Here is a 24,763-nt window from a genome sequence, read left to right on the forward strand (position 1 = left end):
ATTATCTGTTGAATTCTTGAAATGTCGTAGATTTCAAAAAAATGGAGGAAGTTTTAAATTTCAATTGTTTTTCGTTGTCATTGTGCCAGTTATTCGCGAAGAAACGTTTTATATTGAAGAAATAAATAAAACTGGTTAGTTTTTTTTTCCTTTTTCAGTAAACTCATTTGTAGTTAACTCATATTATATTTTTGGTTTTGATCTACATTACGGAAATAAATTTCTCGACTGTTTTCCTTGCCATTGACACTGGCTGTTGCAAAATTTTAATTCTTTTATAGTCAGCCATTTATTTGTAGTTAAGGAAAGTATCGGAAACAGTCATAAATTTCAAATAGTTAAATTACCAATTATTTTGACAAACAATAATAATGATTCATTATTAACCTATTTATTGACTTTCATTATTTGTAGGCGGGATTGTGTGTTTTATTCAAAATTACAACTAACAATCTATACATTCTTTAGTATGTAAGATATAGTTCTATGATCAAAATTTTACATAGCACAGAGAAAAGCGTACTTTGTATAAATAAATTATCATTTGCAACGTTTCGCACTCGTGGCCATGACTGCTTCAAATGTAAGAGTTCAATGACCTCGAAAACGCAAAACTTTTTAAATTTACTAGTTATAATGGTGCTTAAGGATTGCATGTAGATACACCGCCTAACATAAATAAATATATTGAAATTTAATTTAATTGGCCTTTACTGGTGGAATAGCAAACGATTTAAGCATAGACGTCGCCAATCCCAGCAAAAATGTTAAAATGGACGTAACAGCAGTCTAAATTCGAATGTGCTATGGAAATTGGATATTTTTGCGGTACGTGCTGTCACGTATCTCCTAATAGTGCGAATGTATCAGTAGCGCGCATTGTACCGGTCAGTATTTTCAGCTAAAAAAAATATAATGACGTGATCTGTTGTTGACACGTTAAACATTTTCAAGAATAATGAGTATAAAGAATCCGTGATATATTAATTTGTACTGAATGAGTAGACGAGATCACGAGCCCGCTGATGTTAATTGTTCACTGTAGCTCGTAGAGATATGAGGTCGAGCCTCAATTTATTGCAGAAATACCTCCTCCTACCTTTTAAATTGCGGCAGAAGTATTATGTTGGTATCGGTACGGTGGTGATATGGTGGGCCATAATATCATTTGGAATTCCACCTCAGTTTCCGCGGCTGTCGGTTGAAAATACCACCAGCCCATCTCTGTCTGTAGGTATCGTAAAAGCTGACTTTTTTTTATTGCCTTTGTAGGCAGACGAGCATACGGCCCACCTGATGGTGAGTGGTTACCGTCGCCCATGGACTTCAGCAATGCCAGGGGCAGAGCCAAGCCGCTGCCTACCGCTTAATACTCTCCACAAGCCTCTTTTAAAGAAGGACATGTCATAGCGCTCGGGAAACACCGTGGAGGGGAGCTCATTCCATAGCCGGATGGTACGTGGCAAAAAAGACCTCTGGAAACGCACTGTCGATGACCGCAGTGGCTCCAGGTAGTATGGATGAACTCTACTCCGGTGGCGGGCGGTGCGATGGTAAAAACGCGATGCCGGTATCATCTCGAACAATTCCTCAGAGCAATCCCCATGGCTAAGCGAATTTATTTGGTAATAGGCAACAGTTATCTCTATGTAGGGGACACCGCCTCTCATTCTGGTTATCAAGCCAAGCTATATAATATACATCGATTTGAAGAGTGATATATTTGAGTGAGATGAGTGATATGATTATGCAGTAAACTTTTGATAATTTTTTTTATTGCTTAGATAGGTGAACGAGCTCACAGCCCACTTGGTGATAAGTGGTTACTGGAGCCCATAGACATCTACGACGTAAACGCGCCACCTACCTTGAGATATAACTTCTAAGGTCTCGGTTTAGTTACAACGGCTGCCCCACCCTTCAAAGTGGTGGCGGTATGTGTTTTCTGATATCAGAGGGCTCCAGTAGCTACTAGAAACGAATCAAATGCAGCATCCACGAAAATCGATTCTTTTACTGCCTTCGATGCCAGGCGAGCGCAGACGGTGGTTTGATGTCGAAGCTCATGGATGTCAGCAATGCCAATGGTATCGCCATCATGCTGCCTGAAGGCTTGAACCCTCGTTTGTTGTTTAAAGAGTATACCGTGTGTTCAATACCGCGCTCAGGTATTATAAAGTCTGATTGTGCGCGATTTTCCACTTAACACCAGGTGGGCTGTGAGCTCGTCCACCCATCTAAGCAATAAAAAAAAAAGATAATCATGAATAGATAGACCTTCAGACACAGCCCATTAATTTTTTCGCCGGATCTTCTCAGTGGATCGGGTTTCCGATCCGGTGGTAGATTCTGCGAAGCACGGATCTTGCTAGGGTTCGTGTTAGCAATATCATAAGGTTAGAGCCCCGTGAGCTCGTCTACTAGTTCAGTGAATCTATTATAACCCCTCGAGGTCACTAGAATAGGTAGAAAAAAGAAAGGCAGTGAGGCACTCACCATCAGATGGACTGTTAGTTCAGTATCCCGCTAAGTGAATAAAAAATTATATCTGTAGAATGCGTAAAAATATTATTAACATTATTTAATTTAAAAGAACTTTCTCATTACTTAGAAAAAAAAGCATGAGCCAAATTATATCCAGTGATTGACGTCCAGCAAATGTACGTAATGTAAGGAGTGCTAAATAGATTTAGATGGATTGTGTGAAAGAAGTAGTGTGAGTGCACAGATGACGTGTGATAGGACTGAATGAAAAAAGAGGACATGCTACGCCCTTTCCACATAATCTGGGATAAGGACTAGAAGAGGACGAAGGTTGACGCCTTACGAATTATCCCGTAGTCTTGATATTTACAGACAAAAATGGCCAACGAGCTGCAACCATTGATGCTGTGCACAGAGAACTCTGCAGGTGAAGAGGTTACATTTAGGATTGAACCTGAAGACGACTTCCAATCCTTTCTGGATAAAGCCAAGTAAGTATTTCAGGGAAGCCCGTAAACGACACATATCTTTATAGAGCCTTAATTATGATTACACGTGAAAAATGTTGGCGGTTCACCATTGGCAATACGCCTTCATTCACAGTAAGCGTTCTTCCAATCTCGAACATATCACACAAGGGAAAATCTAGTAAAATCCTCATCCAGCTATTTTTATAATCAATGTTATTTAAATTCCGAATTTGGTATAATTTTAACTGACCATTTCAGAGCTGTCCTCGGCTACGACATAGATATAAACTCCATAACACAGAATCAACCCGTTTCGCTGCACGATAGTATATATCAATTCCTTGCGAATGCGGAATGTAATCCGACACGTCCGACATACGATCAGGGCTTGAATAGTGCCGGCCTAGAGTATATTCTCGATGACGGTACAGAAATCAGAGCATCACAGATACATTTCGACAATGAGGATTCTGTGTTAGATTTATCAGTTGAAGCTCTTCCGTTTGTTCGCTTTAAAGATGACGAGGAAGACCGCAATGATGCTGTTTTCGGGGATACCGTTAAATATAATATTGTTGGGAGTCCAACATTAAGGCTGGATCAGAGCGCCAACCTCAAAGACTTTGCCAATTCGTTACCGTTCAGATTGGTTCGTGACAGCACTTTGAATTTGGAATCGCATTACCAGATTTATTCAGATGTGACCGCTATGCGCAACTTTTCTGGAGCAATCCCCAGCGATAGTTATATGAATACCGATAATAGCTTTAAAAGAAACGACAGTTATCGGCAAAAGTCCGATAATTTCGCGTACCGTGATGAGATACTCGATATATTTAAGAATTCACCAGTAACTTCGTTGCCCTGCGAAGGTTACAGCGAAAGGAAACACGTGAGGAAAACGGATCCATCTCGGATCCACAAAAGGAAATCTGTATACGAATTCGACGGGGTTTTAATCAATGAGAATGCCAGAGAAATGTGCACAATATGCGCTCGTAAAGTAAACAAGGACAAAGCTTATTTATTTGATAACGAGGACCAGAAAAAGCACAGGTTTTCGCCGTGCAAGAAATCGGAGACCCAACTAAAAATAATCTGTGAGCTTTGTCTTAACGAATATTTTAAAACGTGCCGGATGAAAGGCGCCAACCAATTCTTGAATGCCGACGAATATTTGATCATCAAAAACAATCAACAGTACATTTATAAGAAGATTAAAGAGTTTCGTTTTCTGATCAACAAAAAAGAATGCAAAAAACAGAATAGTAATACAGCTATTGATGAGTACGTTAAAGTGGAAATCGGTTCTGATGGCGAGATAATAACGAAACCTCTAGAGGGGGGACCTGATGAGGTGGCGATGATGAAAGGCGGTGATGCCAGTGAGTCCTCGAGCGAAGTAGAGATTATTGAACAGAATGAACCCGAAACTGAGATAGATTCGATTATAGAGAACTTGGAGAATGCTGATGATGATGTTAAGGCGTTTTTGGGGAAATACCAGATTGACGATGGGGTATCGGAGCTTAAGTGCAGGTTCGTGTGACAATTGTACGCTTTGTGTACTCTGTGTATGTTGAGTGTAAGTCTCTTCATGTGCAATCCATTCTTTTCGGTCCCTTGCCTTTCGCATCCAGTTCTTATCAAATATTTTGACCAGGTCCACCTCTTTGGTTGTCTGGCCACGTTATGACATTCAGTACGAGGTCTTCACTCCAGTACTTTTGTGCCCCACCGATTGTTGTGTACTTAATGTAGTATTATGTGTAATAATTTACATACAGCTTGGTACAGTAAAGCCCAGTTCAAGAGTCGATGACGGTTCCATTTTTTTCCTACCTTCTTGAGAGGCTATTTCAGCTTCGCCTTGACGTGTAGATGAGCTCACGGAGCTCAAACCGGAGTGGTGCTAACACTGGCCCTAGCAAGAGCAGTGCTTCGCAGAATCTACCACCGAATTGGAAACGCGATCCACTGACAAGATCCGGCGAGAAACTCAGTGGGCTATCCGGTTTCATGACCGAAAGCTATTGATACTGCTGACAGCACATGTTGGTATCACTTTCTTGTCAATTTCGGGTGAGATGCGAGGTCACAGGCAAAGGTAGCCGTTGACTTTTCCATCTTGAAAGATTTCACCTCAGTCAGGAGTGGTTCTTCACAAAAGTGCTTTACTTTAAATGATTTTTTATTTAAGGTTTTGCGACACCGCATTTCCTGGTATACCCGGCGTGATTGAGCACGGAGATGCTCATAAGCACGAGATGGACAGTGAAATGGTTTACCCGTGTCCGCTCTGCGATTACGGTAAGTTTAATAACTTACTTGTGATTTCAAATTTTATACGTTACATGAATACATTGAGCCCTGGAGTTTTTGTACAGTTTACATGGCGGGTTATTACTGTAAACTATATCTATACTAATATTATAAAGAGGAAAGATTTGTTTGTTTGTTTGTATTGAATAGGCTCCGAAACTAATGAACCGATTTAAAAAAATATTTCCATGTTTGGAAGTTACACTATTTCCGAGTGACATAGACATCTTTTTTTGAAAAAAATTAGGGATCTTTCTAAAACTCCAATAATGTAACCCAAGGTGTAAAAAAATTACCTAAAATATTCTTTATATCGCGTGCCCCGCGAAAACTATTGATAATAGAATAAAATAATGTACTACGACTTTGTAGAACACGTTATTATTTACAAAAAGTGTCGCGACAGCTTAAGTCTAACTATTATGCAGCAATAAGTGTTCTTTTATTTTAAAAAATAAAACACCGTCAAATATCGTTGAATTTTTTGTTAAAGACCCGAGCGGAGCCGGAGCGGTCCGCTATTCATGATAAAGTTTTACTTCCTGAAAAGAATTCTACTTGATATTTTTTTCTAAATATCGAAATACCCTTTCTCAATCGGGTCACTCTTGACAAGAGTAGTCTCAATCAATGATGGTGATCGCCATTACTACTGCTAAGGAGAGTACCAGACTGAGAAAAGAGCGTATTGTGAGTCCACGTGAGTAGAAGCTGTGCATATCAGACTGAAGGATTTTAGCCGGACAGTCGTAATGCAGTTCTGATGAGGCTTTTACCTCGTGACCCAAAATGGCCACGACATTCAAGTTCGACTATTTGGCGATAGATGGCGTTACTCTTACCGGCGTAACAATACTAAAAACTATCGATAATCTATAGAATACAATCGAGCTGAAGACTAATGGTGTTTGGTACTCAGGTTACACTCATTTCAAATGGCTGAAAGGGCACATAATGGCGGCACACCAACGAAGACCAGAAACTGGCGTCAAAATTGAGAATACCAACGATTTAAACGGATCAGGTTGGTAGTTATTGTTGTATATATATAAATATATATATATTTATTGCTTAGATGGGTGGACGAGCTCACAGCCCACCTGGTGTTAAGTGGTTACTGGAGCCCATAGACATTTACAATGTAAATGCGTCACTCACCTTGAGATATAAGTTGTAAGGTCTCAGTATAGTTGTACTGATATTTTTGATAAAACGTACCGACCTATATTATTTTTTAATCAGCGAACATTGTCTAATAATTTAAGCGATTTGTTATTTTCATCTATATATAAAAATGTAATAAGACTTAGCAACGTAATTTTGGCGGATATCAAGACGTCCGATCCGGTCCGGTTCGGCCCGATAATGGTACAAGAATTTTGTTGTAGCATTATAGCAACATTTATATGTTGCTAGCGGACTCGGCCACACGTTGCTGTGGGTAAGGGTTTTGTTTCTAATAACACGTGGCCGGCTATGCTAATACCAAACATTAACAAAGAACAATTGGATTTCGCTGTATTGCGTTTACTACGAAATAAATTCCACTTATACTTTAGCCTCAGCAACACGTGGTGTTTCTGCCATTTAATTGTAGCTTATGTGAAACGTTGGTATTTTTAACACAGCGCCATCTATGAGATATTAATGTCAGACAGTATTGCAATTGTCTGTAAAAACCATGGAGGTAATAAGTAAATACTAACTCTATCCGATCATCGTTCTCGTCGAACCCGTCGCTTGCGACGAAGGGCTCGACGAGTAAAAACACAGCCCATTGAGTTTCTCGCCGGATCTTCTCGGTGGGTCGCGTTCCGATCCGATGGTAGATTCTGCGAAGCACGGCTCTTGCTAGGGTTTGTGTTAGCAACGTTTTTTTTTTTATTGCTTAGATGGGTGGACGAGCTCACAGCCCACCTGGTGTAAAGTGGTTACCGGAGCCCATGGACATCTACAACGTAAATGCGCCACTCACCTTGAGATATTAGTTCTAAGATCTATAGTTACAACGTCGTCAGGTTTGAGCCCCGTGAGCTCACCTACTAGTTAAGGCGACGCTGATATAGCCTCTCAAGGCTATCAGCTTAGGTAGGAAAAAAAAAACTATATGGTAAAAACCGATTTAAGGCGCTATCTATTTTAGACTTATGAAACTTACAATTAATAACAACAATCAACATAAGAAATCATTTTATTGTTAATCAATAAATATTTGCGACCATTAATCGAAATAAAAACCATACTATGGCCTAAATTGGAACAAAACACATATTAAAAAAAAAAAATGTTAAAATCGGTTCAGTAGTTTAGGTGTCCGTCGCGGACAAACGTGATACTCAATTTTTTTTTTGTTGCTTTATAGGCAGATGCTCATACGGTCCACCTGATGGTAAGTGGTTACCGTTGCCCGTGGACTTCAGAAATGCCAGGAGCAGAGCCAAGCCGCTGCCTACAAATTTACAGTACCCGGCGATAAATATTGCACATCGACCGTTGGAAAGAGACGGTTAATTTTTGCTTCGTAGAGCGTTATATCTGTCGCACACAGGTAACGCTTTACAACAAAAACAAAATTAGACGACTGTCTCTTTCTAAATACCGATGTGCAATATTTATTGCCTGGTACTGTATACATTAATAATATATTAAGATATGCAACAAAAAAGCTTGCTACACAATCTTTTTCTAATCAGTACAACTGTTTCATATCATTTATTACAGAGAAAACGGAAAATAAATCGCCAGAAAAAAGCGTTTGCGAAACCACAAACACTGCGGTAAGAAATAACTTCAAACTGAATTAGATTGATCTTCACTAAAATTTTTCTATATGGTTGTACAAATCCAGGCTTTCAAACTCAAACAAATTCACTCGGTCTAGACATAGACTAGCGGGTCCCAAAGTTTTTTTTAATTTTTGACTATGGACTTTCAAATTGAAATTTGATATTTAATTAAACATGACAGTTAGATCCTGTTGAATATATTCACTCAACGTAATGTTCATCGTCCCTCCAAAAATTTTATGTGGCTAAAATTTGTAAATCTAATGTATAAATAAATTCATGTTTCGAGTCGCGAAGGATATCAAAATATAAATTTTTAAATTTCAAAATTTCGTAAACACTTATTATACTCAATCGAATAATCTATATATATTAATACGTGAAGCAAAAATTTTGTACCCCTTTTTACGAAAATTGCGCGGACGGAGGAGTATGAAATTTCACACACTTTTTTTTTTTTTTATTGCTTAGCTGTGTGGACGTGCTCACAGCCCACCTGATGTTAAGTGGTTACTGGAGCCCATAGACATCTACAACGTAAATGCGCCACACACCTTGAGATATAGTTCTAAGGTCTCAGTATAGTCACAACGGCTGCCCCACCCTTCAAACCGAAACGCATTACTGCTTCACGGCAGAAATAGGCGGGGCGGTGGTACCTACCCGTGCGGACTCACAAGAGGTCCTACCACCAGTAATTACGCAAATTATAATTTTGCGGGTTTCATTTTTATTACACGATGTTAGTCCTTCACCGTGGAAGTCAATCGTGAACATTTGTTGAGTACGTATTTCATTAGAAAAATTGGTACCCGCCTGCGTGATTCGAACACCGGTGCATTGCTTCAACACGAATGCACCGGACGTCTTATCCTTTAGGCCACGACGACTTATAGATAATGAGTGCAGAATGCTAATATATATATTTTTAATTGGGCATTAATAATACGATAAATCAATAAAAAGCATTACACACACTACCTTGTTAATTTAATTATGATCTACTCATACCATCGGTAGTGGATTTACACTAGGGGTAGTCGGGGCAAGTGCCCAGGGCAGCATAATTTTGAAAGTGAAAAAATTTTTTTTTAGTCTTATCAAGATTGCTCAATATAATTAATTAATTCTATTAATTAGTAATTTTCTGTTTAATTGATAATTCAACAAATTCAATTCATCCATTATTTATGAATTATAATTTTGTTACTTTTGGTAAAAAATTATAATCCAACTGACTTGATCAATTTATTTCCTTGGACATTTCGTTTTTTCTATTGTCTGGAATTAAAGAAATTTAATTAGTTTTTTTTTTAAGAAATATAATTATGAGTCACCCTTAGAGCAAAATTTATAATTGTTAGAAAAAAAACAAATATTTATGTTTTTGAAATACATATATAACATATGATAACGTTTCTGCAATAAATTAGTTATTTTAATTTTGAAAAATAAATAATATAAAATATAAGCTTAGGTGAAATTCCAGTATTGAGGCGGATTTTTTTCCGGTGCCCAGGAGAGGCATTAAGTTTAAATCCGGCCCTGCATACCATTACTATTAAACAATATGAAATGTTACCAATAGCATATAAATAACGATTGTTAATGAGTTATTTCAATAACAGCACCAAGCCATGCAGCTGAAGACGGAAGTGAAACAGGAGTGTCTGAACAGCAGCGACGATGAGATCTGGATCGTGCAGACCAACGACGCCGAAGCCACCAGCCCGGTCAGGAAGCTGATAGACGCTGTGCAGGTTCAAGTGGCTGTTTCTTGTCGGCAACGCCTTTATTGCTTTTACTGGAGCCCATAGACATCTACGACCTAAATGCGCCACCCACCTTGAGATATAAGTTCTAAGGTCTTAGTATAGTTACAACGGCTGCCCCACCCTTCAAACCGAAACGCATTACTGCTTCACGGCAGAAATAGGCGGGGTGGTGGTACCTACCCGTGCGGACTCACAAGAGGTCCTACCACCAGTAAAAAAGTCTTCCGCGTCATGTCTGGGCGTTGGTATTTTCTTCGGCCTCCGGTAATCTGTTGAGCAACTGTCCAAGACGAGACCTTGATCTGCAACCTCGTGTTGTGACCGTCGTGTCGGCACCACTGATGTCCATGAGCCACATCGCATTCACTGAAATTTATTTGGCGTTCAGGTCGTCGAAAATCGAGATGGCGTAACGAAAAGGAAGCCAAAATGCTACAATTGCAGGTAGTTATCAATTTTTTTAGATACTAGATCTGTCTCGGGAGTGCAATGAACCTAATCCCTCCAAGATCATTCCATGCTTTTCTTCAAATGAGATTTGAAGCCAACATTGCTAGGGTTAAGCATCAAAAGAACTATCCTATAAGAATCGACTAAGGGGCCATCCATGAATTACGTCACACGAATTTTAGGACTTTTGAACCCCTCCTTGTCACAGGTTGTCACATTTTTATACCCCATATTGTTATAATTTTTTTTTTTTTAGAGGTTTTATGACCTGGTAACTGAGTACTTTAAGTCATGTCTTATTTTAATCTATATTCTTAATTTTATGAAAAATGATATTATGGAGTGAAATGAAATGAAAATGATTAATTTGAGACATTAATCAACTAGGATGAAATTAAATGAGATGATATGAGATGAAATCTAATCTCAGTAAAATTGTGGTCATTTACTAAGATTTTTCAGTGGACTTTTTGGAGGATCCCGAGAAGTTACGTCCAGCGGCTTTGTTTTATTTTCCCACATTTGTGCACTTTCACAGATATTAAACAGTTAATAAACCACCATTATTACACATTTAAACCCGAAGAAACACTAAATAGACAAAATAAAACAAATCACACAACTTCACTCCTCGCGCTCCCGCCAAAAAGTCTGTTATAAATTGTTTTAATACGCGGCTCAGGATAAAAAAGTTTGGATTTGTACTACTACTGGATACTACTTACTAGTGGTAGGACGTGTTGTGAGTCCGCGCGGGTAGGTACCACCGCCCCGCCTATGTCTGTCGTGAAGCAGTGATGCGTTTCGGTTTGAAGGGTGGGGCAGCCGTTGTAATTATACTGAGATCTTAGAACTCACATCTCAAGGTAGATGGCGGCATTTACTCCGGTAACCACTTAACATCAGGTCGGCCGTGAGCTCGTCTACACAACTAACCAATAAAAAATAAAATAAGAAAGGGTGTTTTTTTTTAAGTCTAAATACTATGTCCGCTATGAGGCCTAAAAGCTTGCTGCAGGAGGTTTTTCTACTCTGATACCAGTGTCGATCGCAATAGAGTACGATTTCGTTCGCAGCCAACTGTTTCCTACCATAGCAGCGTTGGCCTCACACTCGTGTCGCCGACGCATGCGCAAAAGGAAGACGAACTGTGACCAGGTATCAGCTCATAAGCAGATGCCAGCGGTGAGTATTGGCTACCTTCAGCTCTAACACTAGGAGCAGGCTTAGGGACCTCGGTAACCGTACTCGTCGAACTCGACAAAGAGGTCGACGTGCAACTTAACCCATGCATCAGCTCGCTAAGTTTCTCGCCGGATCTTCCCAGCAGGTCGCGATTTCGATTCGGTAGTAGATTCATTCGCGAAGCAGCTGCTCTTGAGTTGTTAGGTCTCCTTCGGAGGCGCTCGGGCAGCTGTTAGCAAATCCCACCCCTTCTGGCTGAGCCTTTGCTCGCCCACCTGTCCTGGTGAAACTGGAAAGGCCTCCGGGCCACCAGTAATCCTTCAATCATAAAAAAAAGTATTTTCTACCTTGGACTCTCCATAGAACATAACAAAATTAATGGAGAATTACAGTACGAATTATAAGTAATTTTTCTTACCACCACTACGCATGGCGGTATGGTATAGTAGGAAGCGGCTTGGCTCTGCTTCTGGCCTTGCTAACGTCTATAAGGGATGGTAACCGTTCACCATCACGTGGGCCATGTGCTCTCTGCCTACAAGGGCAATAAAAAAAAGGACTTAACAAGAAAAAAATTTTACAGTACAGAATTATATATAATTTTTCGAAAGCGGTTCTTCTCAACAGTCTTTCTTATTGAAGAGTAATTAGAATTTTTAAATCAATTGTAATTCTATATGTGAGTCGTCTATTATCAAAGGTGGCAATCTGTGCATTTGGACAAAAAAATGTTATTGATATGTCAATACAGATTGATTTGAATATAATCGTCTCCTTCAAAGAATACGGTTCAAAACCTGCATTAAATAAAGGTTAATAGTTAACCTGTTATTTATCTAAGATGTCGTTCCGAAGAGTTTTGTGACTGCCAATGGAATACAAAGTCAATAATTCGTTTTTCTGATTTACCAATCATTGTCCAAAAGTCAGATTGCCGGCTTTGATAATAGTCGACTCATGTGTAGATTTTTTCCGTTTTTTTTTCTTCCCACATTATCGCTGATAGCCAAAAGTGAAGGACTCCGCGTGAAATAGTTACTTTGGCATAACACTAAATTTTACCCCCACTTCATTTACGTTGAAAGAAAAATATTTTTGAATTATAGAATATTAAGGAGCTATTTAAACCCCTATTTTGAAACATTCTTTATTGTTGCTCCACTTGTATCGGTCTTACCGTGATGTTATATAGCTTATAGCCTTCCTTAATAAATGGGTTATCTATATCTAACACTGAAAGAATTTTTCAAATCGGACCAGTAGTTCTTGAGATTAGCGCGTTCAAACAAACAAACTCTTCCGCTTTATAATATTAGTATAGATTTTAAGTTATAAATAGGAAAATAAATATATTTTTAAATACTTCACTAAAACATTGGCCGCTACTCGTTGCTAACGCTCGTGCTGGCCTGCAACAGGTATACTACGCGCATTCACTCTCACTCTGTCTCTTTCTATTCACCCTCCCCAGGAGCTGTCTCTGTCTATTCCATGGTAGCGTTAAGCGTTTAACGCAACCTTGTTGGAAGTCGCATTAGAAGTTTCACTTCAATATTAACGCAAAAAACAAGCTCGTTGAATACCTTCTGGATTCGAACCCGAGATAACATTTCGATATTCAAGGATACATTTTAAAGAACTTAAACTCCTTTTTCTTAACCCTCTGACTGCCATGTGGGTCTGTGTGTACCCTAAGTGCCTTAAGTGGCGCACTGAAGTAATTATGTCGATTTCTCTCCTACACCTATGTACATGGCTGTCAAAGGGTTGAAAACTTTCCAAAACCAGACTCAATTAAAATTGCAACCGTAAAACCGTTTTTCATAAACCGAGTTCTCTGTTGCGATTTCCAGAAGTTTCGTAAGAAGAAATCCAAACAAGCCGACTCGAGTCAGATACTGACTTGTCACAACTGTAACGAGACGTTTACGTCGAAAGTTCGCCTTAAGTTTCACATGTAAGTGTTTTAGCGGGAGCTATGAGAGGATACTTTTTAGTGGCCTTTTTTGGGTAATTCCCTATTGCTGTACACTCGTGCTTAGTCCGGATCCACAGCCGAGTCACATAGGAAGTTCATGTTTCCCGAGGGCATGCTCCTTTGGCATGGGACTCCCCATAAAAAATCGGCTCCCTAGTTTCTTTCCTAAAGAAAACTGAAGGGTCGCCGAAACGGCAATGTAAGACGTTTCGATTTGCACCATCATCCCGATTGTAGAACGAAACGTATGCGAGATTTACCATATTACTAGTGGTAGGACCTCTTGTGAGTCCGCGCGGGTAGGTACCACCACCCTGCCTATTTCTGCCGTGAAGCAGTAATGCGCTTCGGTTTAAGGGTGAGGCACCCGTTGTAACTATACCGAGACCTTAGAACTCACATCTCAAGGTGGGTGGCGGCATTTACGTTGCAAATGTTCATGGGCTAACCACTTAATACCAGATGGGCAGTGAGCTGGTCCACCAATTATTGCAATAAAAAAAAATGCTAATTACACGGCGCCGTGGCGCGTGGCATGGCATCAATTTGTTCAAATTAATATCGCGAATCCTAATCCAACACTTGATATTACAATATCGCTACTTTACGTATATGGAAATGTGCGTCACGTAAAGTCATAGCAACGACTGAAACGGTACTGATGCTAAAAAACAAACATAATTGTAAGCCACGGCGCCGTATGTTCAGCCATATTCATCTGCACGGTGGCGTGTAACTGGCATTAAATGTGCTAACCACTGACTTTTGAACCGAATCTCTCAGGCAGTTCCACGAAGCGACGTCCCTAATGCAAGACGGTAGGTACAAGTGTGGCGACTGCGCCGATGTTTCATTCGCCAACGAGACGGAACTGTTCGATCACGTTCACTTCCAGCACGACAAGCAGAAGAGATGGGAGTGCCCAGTCTCTGACTGCGGAAAGACTTTCCATTTGAGGTACCATTTTTTTTCCTACCTAAGCTGACAGCCTTGACAGGCTATTTCAGCGTAACCTTAACTAGTAGGTGAGCTCACGGGGCTCAAACCGGAGTGATGCTAATACTGGCCCTAGCAAGAGCAGTGCTTCGCAGAATCTACCACCGGATCGGAAACGCGACCCACTAAGAAGATCCGGCGCGAAACTCAGTTGGGTGTGTCTATGGGTTAATTCGCTCGTCGAGCCCTTCGTCGCAAGCGACGGGTTCGACGAAGACGGTGACCGGTGCTCGTGGTACCTAAAAGCACCGTTACTGGATCGGGAGGATCCGTAATGACGTGTTTTGGGCGACGTCGACTGTTTACCATTCGGTCTACAGGATCGAGTAAAAGTACCATATATAACTGCAAACATTACGACATTAGGTTGTAACCTTTTGTTTTAGTTTTATGTGTTTGTTGACGCAAGGATCATTGGAAGAATTGATAATGAAGAGGAAAGCCAAATCATGTCCAGTCTGGTGTTAAGCGGTTGATAGCGACGCCCATGGACATCTCCAATTTGTGATACCGATTTCTCATTTCTAATTTCTTGAGGCGATATGAAAGAAGCTTTATGATTCAACTGGTGAATCTGGTAACCAGTGATTATGACTTGAACTTTTATTTTAGTTGTATGTGTTTGTTGACGCAAGGATAAATGGGAGAATCCATAAAGGGGAGGAAAACCAAATTAGTCTGGTGTTAAGCGGTGGATACCGACGCACATGGACATCGCCAATTTTACGGTTTACCATTAAACTGGTCTTTACAAATGATTATGACCATAGATATTGTACCAGTAAGGAACATCAACAATATAGTTGATCCCTTCCAAATATATGGACCATTAGGATTTATCATACGACTCACACAAACACTCATTATCGAGGACTGACCAAACGTCACTACGGTCGTTGTGTGGTAATTTCGTTGGTTTAAGGCTGTTATGGCACTCGATGGTGTATGGCCACTGACGCTTATGGATATCGGTAACGCAAAGGGGCCATAAGACTCTTCACAAACCCTGTTTAAAGGGCACTTTATATCGCTCAGGAAACATTATGGTCTCACTATATTATCAGGATTTTCATTAACCCTTTAATTCTTATATCCTTCTCAATAACCGCAAGGTAATTCGCTACGATTCTATGATCTGTTTCGTTCAAATACCTTTGAAAATAAGACATGATTGGTCCTCGATTCTGAGTCTTATAGAGAGTATAAATAGGGTATATAAAACAGGGCGACGCTCACAAAGCATAGCCGCACACACACAGACACGCGACGTTACGTGTGCGGCACGTGCGGAAAGAAGTTTCTAGATAAACAAACTCTGGACGAGCACGGAGTGACGCATCTGCAGGTAGGATTCGTATGTACAAGTTCAAGTTGTATCGCAAGCATCTCTTGTAAAGTCTGCGCTAAGGGCTTTCGCGATATTGTATTAGTGAAGATTTTCGAAATAATTATGTTTTTTTTATTGCATATATGGGTAGACGAGCTCACAGCTTACCTGGTGTTCAGTGCTTACCAGAGCCCATAGACACCTATAACGTAAATGCCGCCACCCACCTTGACATATGAGTTCAAAGGTCTCAGTATAGTTATAACGGCTGCCCCGCCCTTCAAACCGAAACGCATTATGTTATATTTTATGGTGCTTTCGTAAAACTGAAGATGTCGATTCAATATCTCAAGGTTTCCTCTAGTAACGAGGTTAACTGGGCTGTGGGCTTGTTCACTCATAAATACAATAAAAACGGTGAAAATAATTGGTTGACAATTGGTTCTAACACAATAAAAGTAAAAATCCATGTTCAAAAATTATTTTTGCTCTGCACGCAATGAAATACAATTCTGCTTAACGAGCGCGGGGTCAATGACCACGTGAAAACGCTACGCATGTCCGGTAACTACCTTCATCTTCGATTGCGTGTTTAGTTAAAAATTTAACTATTAATAAATTTGCGTTAACATTAGGATGTGGCAATGGTTCAGTGCCATTTCGGTTTGAGTACTCATTATTTTTGCATCCCGCCCAGTACACTTAATAAGTACAGTACTTTTTAAACAGATAAAGCCGTTCCAATGTCACATATGCTTGAAGCATCTGACTAGGAGGTCCCGTCTCCGGATGCACATCAGGGCCCACGAAGCAGAGCTTCGCCCGAGGACCTTGCTGGTCTGCAGGATCTGTTTCAGAGCATTTAGGGACAACGAACAGACGGAGGTTGTGACTGTTGTTTTACTTATTTATCTAGAATTTTGATTGTTTTTGTTTTGAATTCCTTTATTGCCTTACGATATCCGTAATAGATAAAAATTCCCCACCGCGAGAATTATCTCTTCCTAGACCGCTTTTGCCACTCTATTCATCCATCCAAATGTAATATGAACACGTGCAGAATTGTTCGGAAGTTTATGCAGGACGACAATTCCCAGGGTGAACGCCACTTAGCCTAGGCCTGTGGTTCGTTCCATTAATTGCCAGAATTTCGGGAAAAATAATCGTTTTCATATCGTTTCGTGAAAGGCTATTTCTAAAGGCTAGGTTAGAGCCATTTAGAGTTTAAAATTTGGATAAAATATCCTAACAATAAAACTTCTCCAGCTGTTTGAATGGAATAAACTTAATTGAAGTTCAATAAAACAAAACATCGTTACTGTTGATGCTAATACCAAATAAAACGCACATTTAATTACAAAGATGAATGACGCCAATCAAGCGAAATTTCACTTAAGCCAAATAGCCTTTTACCGCTCGATTTTATTATGATGGAAATAATAAATGCGAGATCGAATCGTAAAAGTAGTTTTAATGATGTCTCCGTCTCGTGTAAATCGGTTAAGACGGTAGTTGTTTATCCAAAAAATCTATATATTAATACGTGAAGCAAAAACTTTGTATCCCTTTTTACGAAAATTGCGCGGACGGAGGAGTATGAAATTTTCCACACTTATAGAGAATATAGAGAAGAAGTGCACAATGCTAATATTTTTTAAAAATAATGCATAAAAGATACATTAAATCGATAAAGAAAACATTACACACACTACATACCATGTATTTGACGCACACACGCATGCATACTATTTATTGTCAAACTTTTGTTCTTGACGTCTGTTGTCAAATTGAGAATAGATTAAATATTGTTTGTCTTTGTTAATATTTTTATAGTGTAGTGTAGTCTTGGCGAAATTTGTGATTACAGAAGTATAAAATGCAATCATAATAGTGTTCAAACATACAATTCCATTAATTATAGTCGAATTTCGACTACTGCCAGGCCACTAGTAATAATAAAAATACAAAAAACTTATTTTAAAAACCTTTTAAAATACAGGAGCATTTGAGTTTGTATCCGGATTGCTTTGAATCACACGTTAGAGAGACGAATGAGGCTCAGATCCCAGTATTGTCGCCAATTAGTGAGATTGTCAGCGATGACCCAAAGGGAACAGGTACTTATGTGGCTGAATTTTCTAGTACACTGATAGCTTTAAGTTCTACTAAGTGTATTGAGAATTTTTTGATGCTTCTTTTTTGTCTGGTTGCCACACGAAAGTGGATGGCGGAACTTTTACTTTGTAATGAGGCTGCGAGCCTTGATTAGATGCCCTTTTGTGTACTTAGGACCTATAGCTTTAAAGTTTCTCTCGTATTATGGTTACCAGAAACACACGTGCTAGATTAATTAGAGCCCAACCTGAATACGAATTGAACACGGGAATCCCCGAAATCGGTGGTTCATTTGTCTATGACCAACAATCGGCTTATAATAAATATAACAATAATTTGTTTGAAAATTAACATCGGTACCATCCGGCTTTGGAATGAGCTCCCTGGCATGGTGTTTCCCGAGCACTATGACATGTCCCTCTTCATACGAGGCTTGTGGAGAGTACTTATCGGTAGACAGCGGCTTGGCTCTACCCCTGGCATTGCTGACATCCATGAGCGTCGGCAACCAATCCACCAATATCCGTATCAATAAATGTGTCCAGACTTGTTGTAGTTACATTGTTATTACGGCCTGTTTTTTTTTAATTAACCAAGCTTTTATTAAAAAAAAAAAAAAACATGCCCGCTGAGTTTCTTGCCAATTCTTCTCAGGACGGAGGCTAGTTCTTGTGAATTGGCGGTAGTTCTTTTGACGTTCAACAAGTATGTACTTTCATTTATGTTGAATAAAATTTTTTTGATTTGATTTGATTTGATTTGAAACATTGGATATTTGTCTCCATGGTCAAAATATATTTAGTTTAATGAACACACGTAACGATTTCTATAACACTATTATCCGTTACGTTTAGGCCAATCCGCGTTCTCCCGTCCGATACCTAGACAAGTCGACGATGACGTATCGGAGCCGTTACTGTCTGGTTTGACGGAAAAGTCGCGATGCGTGATCCGCGTCGTCGAAGTTGAGAAGGCATTCAAATGTGAATTTTGCGAGGAGTTAGTTTTGTTATTATCAATATTGTCGTCCATAATTATTATAAAATATTTTTTTGTGTATCTCAGGAATGTGGACAAGATAGGACTATCATAACAAATTCACTACGACACTGCACAATTGCCTGTAGGATAGTGATTATTTAAATTCATATTATGGTGAATATGGTAGTGTCGACAATTGTTGTTTTTTGTATTGTTGGTTATCAATTGTGTGTAATTTGCAGATCCCTGATGATGGTCTAATAAAAGACCGAAACGTTGCTAAAATAATAATGTAATTTGTTATGATAGTCCTATCTTGTCCACATTCCTGAGATACACAAAAAAAAAGTTAGTTTTGTTTTCATTTTGTACGTTTGTACGTAAATTTTTATTTGCGTAATTACTGGTGGTAGGACCTCTTGTGAGTCCGCGCGGGTGGGTACCATCACCCTGCCTATTTCTGCCGTGAAGCAGTAATGTGTTTCGGTTTGAAGGGTGGGGCAGCTGTTGTAACTATACTTCGAGACCTTAGAACTTATATCTCAAGGTGGGTGGCGCATTTACGTTGTAGATGTCTACGGGCTTCAGTAACCACTTCACACCAGGTGGGCTGTGAGCTCGTCCACCCATCCAAGCAATAAAAAAAATGGTAGATGATGGTCTTTATTGATGGACGGGCTGATGGCGATCTTTATGATATTCGCCAAACTGGAATGCAACGGGAAAGACCGGTACCAATCTGTACAGCTTAACTGGTCGAGAAATTGGGAAGTTTAATTGATGTCCAGATAAAAGTATCCACTGGCCTGGTGTTGGGTGGTGTTCGAAGCGCGCTTTTTTTAGTCGTACACTACTGGCTGATTGGTGGTAATCAATCAGATTAGTTGGTTGCGGCTTTTGTGAGATATACAAAAGGAAGGAAACATCGTAATGTGAATTTCGTAGGACCTTTCATGTGGAATCTTTAAATTTTATAAAACAAAAATACCAAATCTTCAAACAGGAGCACATAAGGTACAATATAGAAGCTGTTCCTGTGTGCTCATAACGATCCTTCCCAGCAGTAAATGCCGGTTTCCGATAGGATAATCCTCAGAGAACAGGATTTTGTCCCAATATCCGGTGATAAATGGCTTAGTAGCCTTGTACCACACTCTAGGAAAGAGATAAAGAGGACTTTTGCAATTGATCTTTCACCGTTTTCCAGTGTATTTTATCTGGAAGAGGGCTTGAACACACACAGAGCTATCCACAAGGGTGTTAAAAATCCATTCGTGTGTCACATTTGCAAAGTGAGTTTCGCGACGTATTCAAGGTGAGTTGATTTAAATAGATATCTGGCTTTTTAGCATTGATAAACATTTGGTAATGGACGCTGCTTTGTTTGTTTGTTAGAGCAATCCTTATTGACTTCACACGATAGCTTGTGTGAGGTTAATTACTTTGAGAACTTTGAGATACTAGGCTAAATCCTCAAAAGCCTTCTAGTAGTGTTAATGACGAATTATATTTAGATTAAACCGGGACCGCTGTTTCAATGTAATAATGTAATCGTTTTTAAAAATACTAATTGTGGCCTGATGATTGAAATTTGATCGAAATCACCTGCATAATTTAGATTTGTTTTTATTAAAAACAGAATTGCAAGGAAACGATACTAAACCGGTTTGGTATTTGTCATTTGGTATTTTATGTATAGATGATTGACGAGACTTACGGTGGTAGGACGTCTTGTGAGTAGCTAGGTAGTAGGAGGTAGGTGCCACCGCCCTGCCTATTTCTGTCGGGAAGCAGTAATGATTTTCGGTTTGATGGGGCAGCCGTTGTAACTATACTGAGATCTTAGAACTCACATCTCAAGGTGGGTAGCGGAATTTACGTTGTAGATGTCTATGGGCTCCAGTAACCCCTTAAAACCAGGTGGCAGGTGTGAGCTCGTCTTTTTTTTTTTGTTGCTTAGATGGATGGACGAGCTCACAGCCCACCTGATGTTAAGTGGTTACTGGAGCCCATAGACATCTACAACGTAAATGCGCCACCCACCTCGAGATATAAGTTCTAAGGTCTCAGTATAGTTACAACGGCTACCCCACCCTTCGAACCGAAACGCATTACTGCTTCACGGCGGAAATAAGCGGGGTGGTGGTACCTACCCGTGCGGACTCCCAAGAGGTCCTACCACCAGTGATTACGCAAATTATAATTTTGCGGGTTTGATTTTTATTACACGATGTTATTCCTTCACCGTGAAAGTCAATCGTGAACATTTGTTGAGTACGTATTTCAGTAGAAAAATTGGTACCCGCCTGCGGGATTCGAACACCGGTGCATCGCTTCATACGAATGCACCGGATGTCTTATCCTTTAGGCCACGACGACTTCATCTATCCATCTAAGCAATAAAAATAATTTATTAGATGCACCACCCACAAAACAACGCACGGTTTCTACAAGCGCTCTTTGACTGAAGCGAAGAAGCAGGGTGCGGGGGTTGAGGCGACAGCCAACGGAGTCTTAGGCTACGGAGACTTTCCGGTTGTGAAGCATTTCCTTTGCGAAGTTAGTGCATTAATTAATTCAAGCCCAAGCCAAAACGATATACGCTATAGCAAATGCTAAGTCACTTTTTGATGATAATCGCAGCGCCCGGTTTTCCCATTGAATTTCGCTCCTAACTTTGTCTCGACATTTGTATTTGTATGGCCTAATTGCTCCGAAACTCTCTTGCCCAACTAATGATCGTATGATGCATTTTACGGCTACATTTTAGTCGTAATTAATTGATAATGTGGGGTGTTTCATAACATTTTTTTTGTATTAACCACATACGGATATATTTATCATCGAATCTTTGCTTTAATAAGGGCATTGGTGACATTAACTCTTGCATGACCCCTTAAACTTTTATCGGCTTCCTAGGTAAGTAGTCATCATTGCTCATGGACATTAGAGTCTAGTCTAAAGAAGAATGACAGGTGATAGATAGATCTTAAGAAAGATCGTGGAGGAGAATTCATTCCAAGCCTATTTCTGGAAGCGTAGTAGTGATGAGTTCGGTTCTGTGGACATGATGTGATGAAATGACGTGATCAACTCGTTTATTCCTTCTGAGAATTTAGAGTTGGAAGCTTTAGATTCGCAAATCATGTAGAAGTTAGTAACAGGATTAAGTCGGATCAGACAGGATCGCCATGCATAAATGGCGGCGGTGTGGTCCCGGATAATAATAACCGGGGAATTTGTTCGTCTGAACGATAGGTTCCATCAGTAAAGGAAGCACTGTCTTAACGCCTAGCATAGAACATTTGAGCTGTACGTCAAAGATTAAATTACTCTATGTTTTATTTTTATCTATGTAAAAAAAGTGTTACTCTATGAAACAAGATGTCCCCCCCGGTGAAGGTCAAGGGGCGACCTGAGGGGGTGAGGCCGCGCGGCGCGCTACCAGCACTCTAGCGCGCTGCCGTGGAGTGAATAGAGCGACCGGTCGACGGTGTATCGCGTCCCGACCCGGCAGGCTGGTTCTGGTCCAGCGGGGTATTCCGGGACACCAGCGGCACCGTCTGGGCGGCCCGACGGGCTGCCGTACCGAGACGGCTGACGTTTTAGAGCCTTCGATTCGCCTCGAAGGCTCCGTCGGCTGGGCGTCCTTGGGGTGAGCCGCGCCGTCTGGTTGTAGTGTTGACCGCGGTAGCCCCCCTACCTGATCCGGGTTCTGACCTCGGAGGGGATCGGACGTCGGGTGTAAGAGTGCAGACGAGTCGTTTAGTGGGTGGGCTCTAAAATCCTTGGGCCCGCGGTCTGCTCACAACACCATGCAGATCGTTGAGTCTCACATACCCCGCGCGCCCCTTTTGCGCGGGGACCTCGTAGGAGGTTCGGCCCTCTACCCGAAAAAAAAAAAAAAAAAAATGAAACAAGATGTCGTCCGATGTCCGCGCCACTAATTATACTTTAATGTAAATCCTTAAAAGAAATTATACCAATACATTGAAACGAATTCATCTTTAATCAAAATTTCCAATTTCAAATTCCAATTTAATCAAATTTTGCCACGTACCATTTACATACATACGGCTTTTGCCACTTACCATCCGGCTATGGAATGAGCTCCCCTCCACGGTGTTTCCTGATTGCTATGACATGTCCTTCTTCTAACGAGGCTTGTGGAGAGTATTAAGTGGTAGGCAGCGGCTTGGCTCTGCCCCTGGCATTGCTGAAGTCCATGGGCGACGGGAACCACTCACCATCAGGTGGGCCGTATGCTCGTCTGCCTACAAGGGTAATAAAAAAATAATAAAACCAACCGCGAGCACCGATCGCGGTACCCTATTCTCCATACTGTCTTTTCAAGGATTGCGGTCGGTCCTACCTACATTGGACTTACTTACAAGTCCACAGACGCATGAAGCACGTCAACGATGGCTCCCACACTTGCAACCAGTGCGGTCTGACCTTTCCTAACAGGTTTGCAAGTAATTAATCATAGAAGGCACGATGTAGTCGTTAAAGACTTTTAGACGTAATTATATCGTATAAGACTGACCTCTCGACCTAAAGATCACATCCCGTTCTTCATGGCATCATTGGACTCGCTTGGTCTCAACTTTGGTCTACCGTCGTTTCCCTAAGATTTTATTGCCCTAGATTCTTGAAAACGCCGATGGCCCACCTGGTGTTAAGTGATTACTGGGGCCCATAGACGTTACAACGTCGACGTTTGACTTTTCCCACTCTTTTAGAGGAACGCATTTAGTTTTTGTTTCTACTATCAATGCTTAGCTTTAGCCGGCCTGTCAATTCTGCCCCCAAGCTATCATAGATTCCAGATTTAAGGTAGATTCATTGTTCTTTACCAATTCAAAACCCCATTCTTGTCTTGAACCGGCCATAGAATTCACCTTCCCATTTCTCAGTACCAAAGCCAAATTACAAACAGTTGCTCCAATCAATAGCAATATAGTAAAATCAGACTCGTCTTCAGCTGGAGCGTCATATACCATCGGAAGAAGGTTCACGACAAGATTGAAACTGTAATAGAAAAACAGGGACACAAGCAGATTTATCGGTGCGTACTTTGATCATGGCTCTGTGGGTAGTAGAACAGCATCCTATCTGTTCTCATGGGCATCTAACGAGGGGGTATATAAAGAATCATCAGACAATGGATAGCAATGTGCTCTTAGCATTTTAGCACCAAATTGTGATCGTATGGTCGACTGGTGGCTGGTGATTTTGGGTTGCGTTACTACCACGAAGCAGTCGCGCGTTCCGGCTGGGGGTGGGACAATGGAGACTCCAACCTCATAACCGAACGTGGGTGATGCCATACACTAAGTGTTTTGGACAATGATTAATACAAGATCTTCAAAAATTCCAAGAAAAACCAAAATTAAAATCGGACCACAACATGCACTCTTGGACCATAACGAAATAGTAACCAGCCGAAGTAGATTCGATATTAAGATTGCTTCCTCACCAGGATTCAATGTCGGGACTGCGACGTGATATTGTCAAACAAAACCGCACTTTATAAACATAGGAAGAAAGAACATTGTTCTTTAAGTGACGATGGAGACGGCGAAGGTAGGAAACTGTTCTTTCTGGGTCACAGACTATTGTTTAATGGATTCTTGCCACGGATTTGATATTTGCTGGTAGCCTTATTTTCTTCTTTTTTTTATTGCTTTGATAGGTGAAAGAGCTCACGGCCCACCTGGTGTTAAGTGGTTACCGGAATCCATAAACATCTACAACGTAAATGCCGCCACCTTAAAAAAGACGTCGTGGCCTAAAGGATAAGACGTCCGGTGCATTCGTGTTGAAGCGATGCACCGGTGTTCGAATCCCGCAGGCGGGTACCAATTTTTCTAATGAAATACGTACTCAACAAA

The 24,763-nt window shown here is 40.5% G+C and overlaps 1 protein-coding gene across 5 annotated transcripts in view; it reads left to right on the forward strand.

Moving 5' to 3' along the window:
* Positions 1 to 7: 7 nt before the first annotated feature.
* LOC101736247 (zinc finger protein Xfin) overlaps positions 8 to 24,763 on the forward strand; it is a 36,370-nt gene continuing 11,614 nt past the window's right edge. For 2 of the 5 annotated variants that reach the window (XM_062672655.1, XM_062672654.1), the window contains exons 1-20: positions 937 to 1,230; positions 2,857 to 2,975; positions 3,213 to 4,493; positions 5,155 to 5,264; positions 6,196 to 6,300; positions 7,998 to 8,053; positions 9,691 to 9,822; positions 10,226 to 10,281; positions 11,364 to 11,472; positions 13,326 to 13,429; positions 14,234 to 14,407; positions 15,671 to 15,791; positions 16,503 to 16,658; positions 17,773 to 17,890; positions 18,743 to 18,887; positions 20,077 to 20,184; positions 21,287 to 21,428; positions 23,224 to 23,336; positions 23,854 to 23,937; positions 24,352 to 24,455. In XM_062672655.1, coding sequence (XP_062528639.1) covers positions 1,057 to 1,230; positions 2,857 to 2,975; positions 3,213 to 4,493; positions 5,155 to 5,264; positions 6,196 to 6,300; positions 7,998 to 8,053; positions 9,691 to 9,822; positions 10,226 to 10,281; positions 11,364 to 11,472; positions 13,326 to 13,429; positions 14,234 to 14,407; positions 15,671 to 15,791; positions 16,503 to 16,658; positions 17,773 to 17,890; positions 18,743 to 18,887; positions 20,077 to 20,184; positions 21,287 to 21,428; positions 23,224 to 23,336; positions 23,854 to 23,937; positions 24,352 to 24,455 — 3,511 coding nt within the window. In that variant the 5' untranslated portion in view covers positions 937 to 1,056. Of the gene's footprint in view, positions 135 to 355; positions 829 to 936; positions 1,231 to 2,841; positions 2,976 to 3,212; positions 4,494 to 5,154; positions 5,265 to 6,195; positions 6,301 to 7,997; positions 8,054 to 9,690; positions 9,823 to 10,225; positions 10,282 to 11,363; positions 11,473 to 13,325; positions 13,430 to 14,233; positions 14,408 to 15,670; positions 15,792 to 16,502; positions 16,659 to 17,772; positions 17,891 to 18,742; positions 18,888 to 20,076; positions 20,185 to 21,286; positions 21,429 to 23,223; positions 23,337 to 23,853; positions 23,938 to 24,351; positions 24,456 to 24,763 lie in introns of those variants that run through there. The other 3 variants (XM_062672657.1, XM_021352647.3, XM_062672658.1) reach the window with 3 other exon arrangements.

This window comes from Bombyx mori, chromosome 2 (genome assembly GCF_030269925.1).
Source record: "Bombyx mori chromosome 2, ASM3026992v2".
NCBI classification, from domain to species: Eukaryota; Metazoa; Arthropoda; class Insecta; order Lepidoptera; family Bombycidae; genus Bombyx; species Bombyx mori.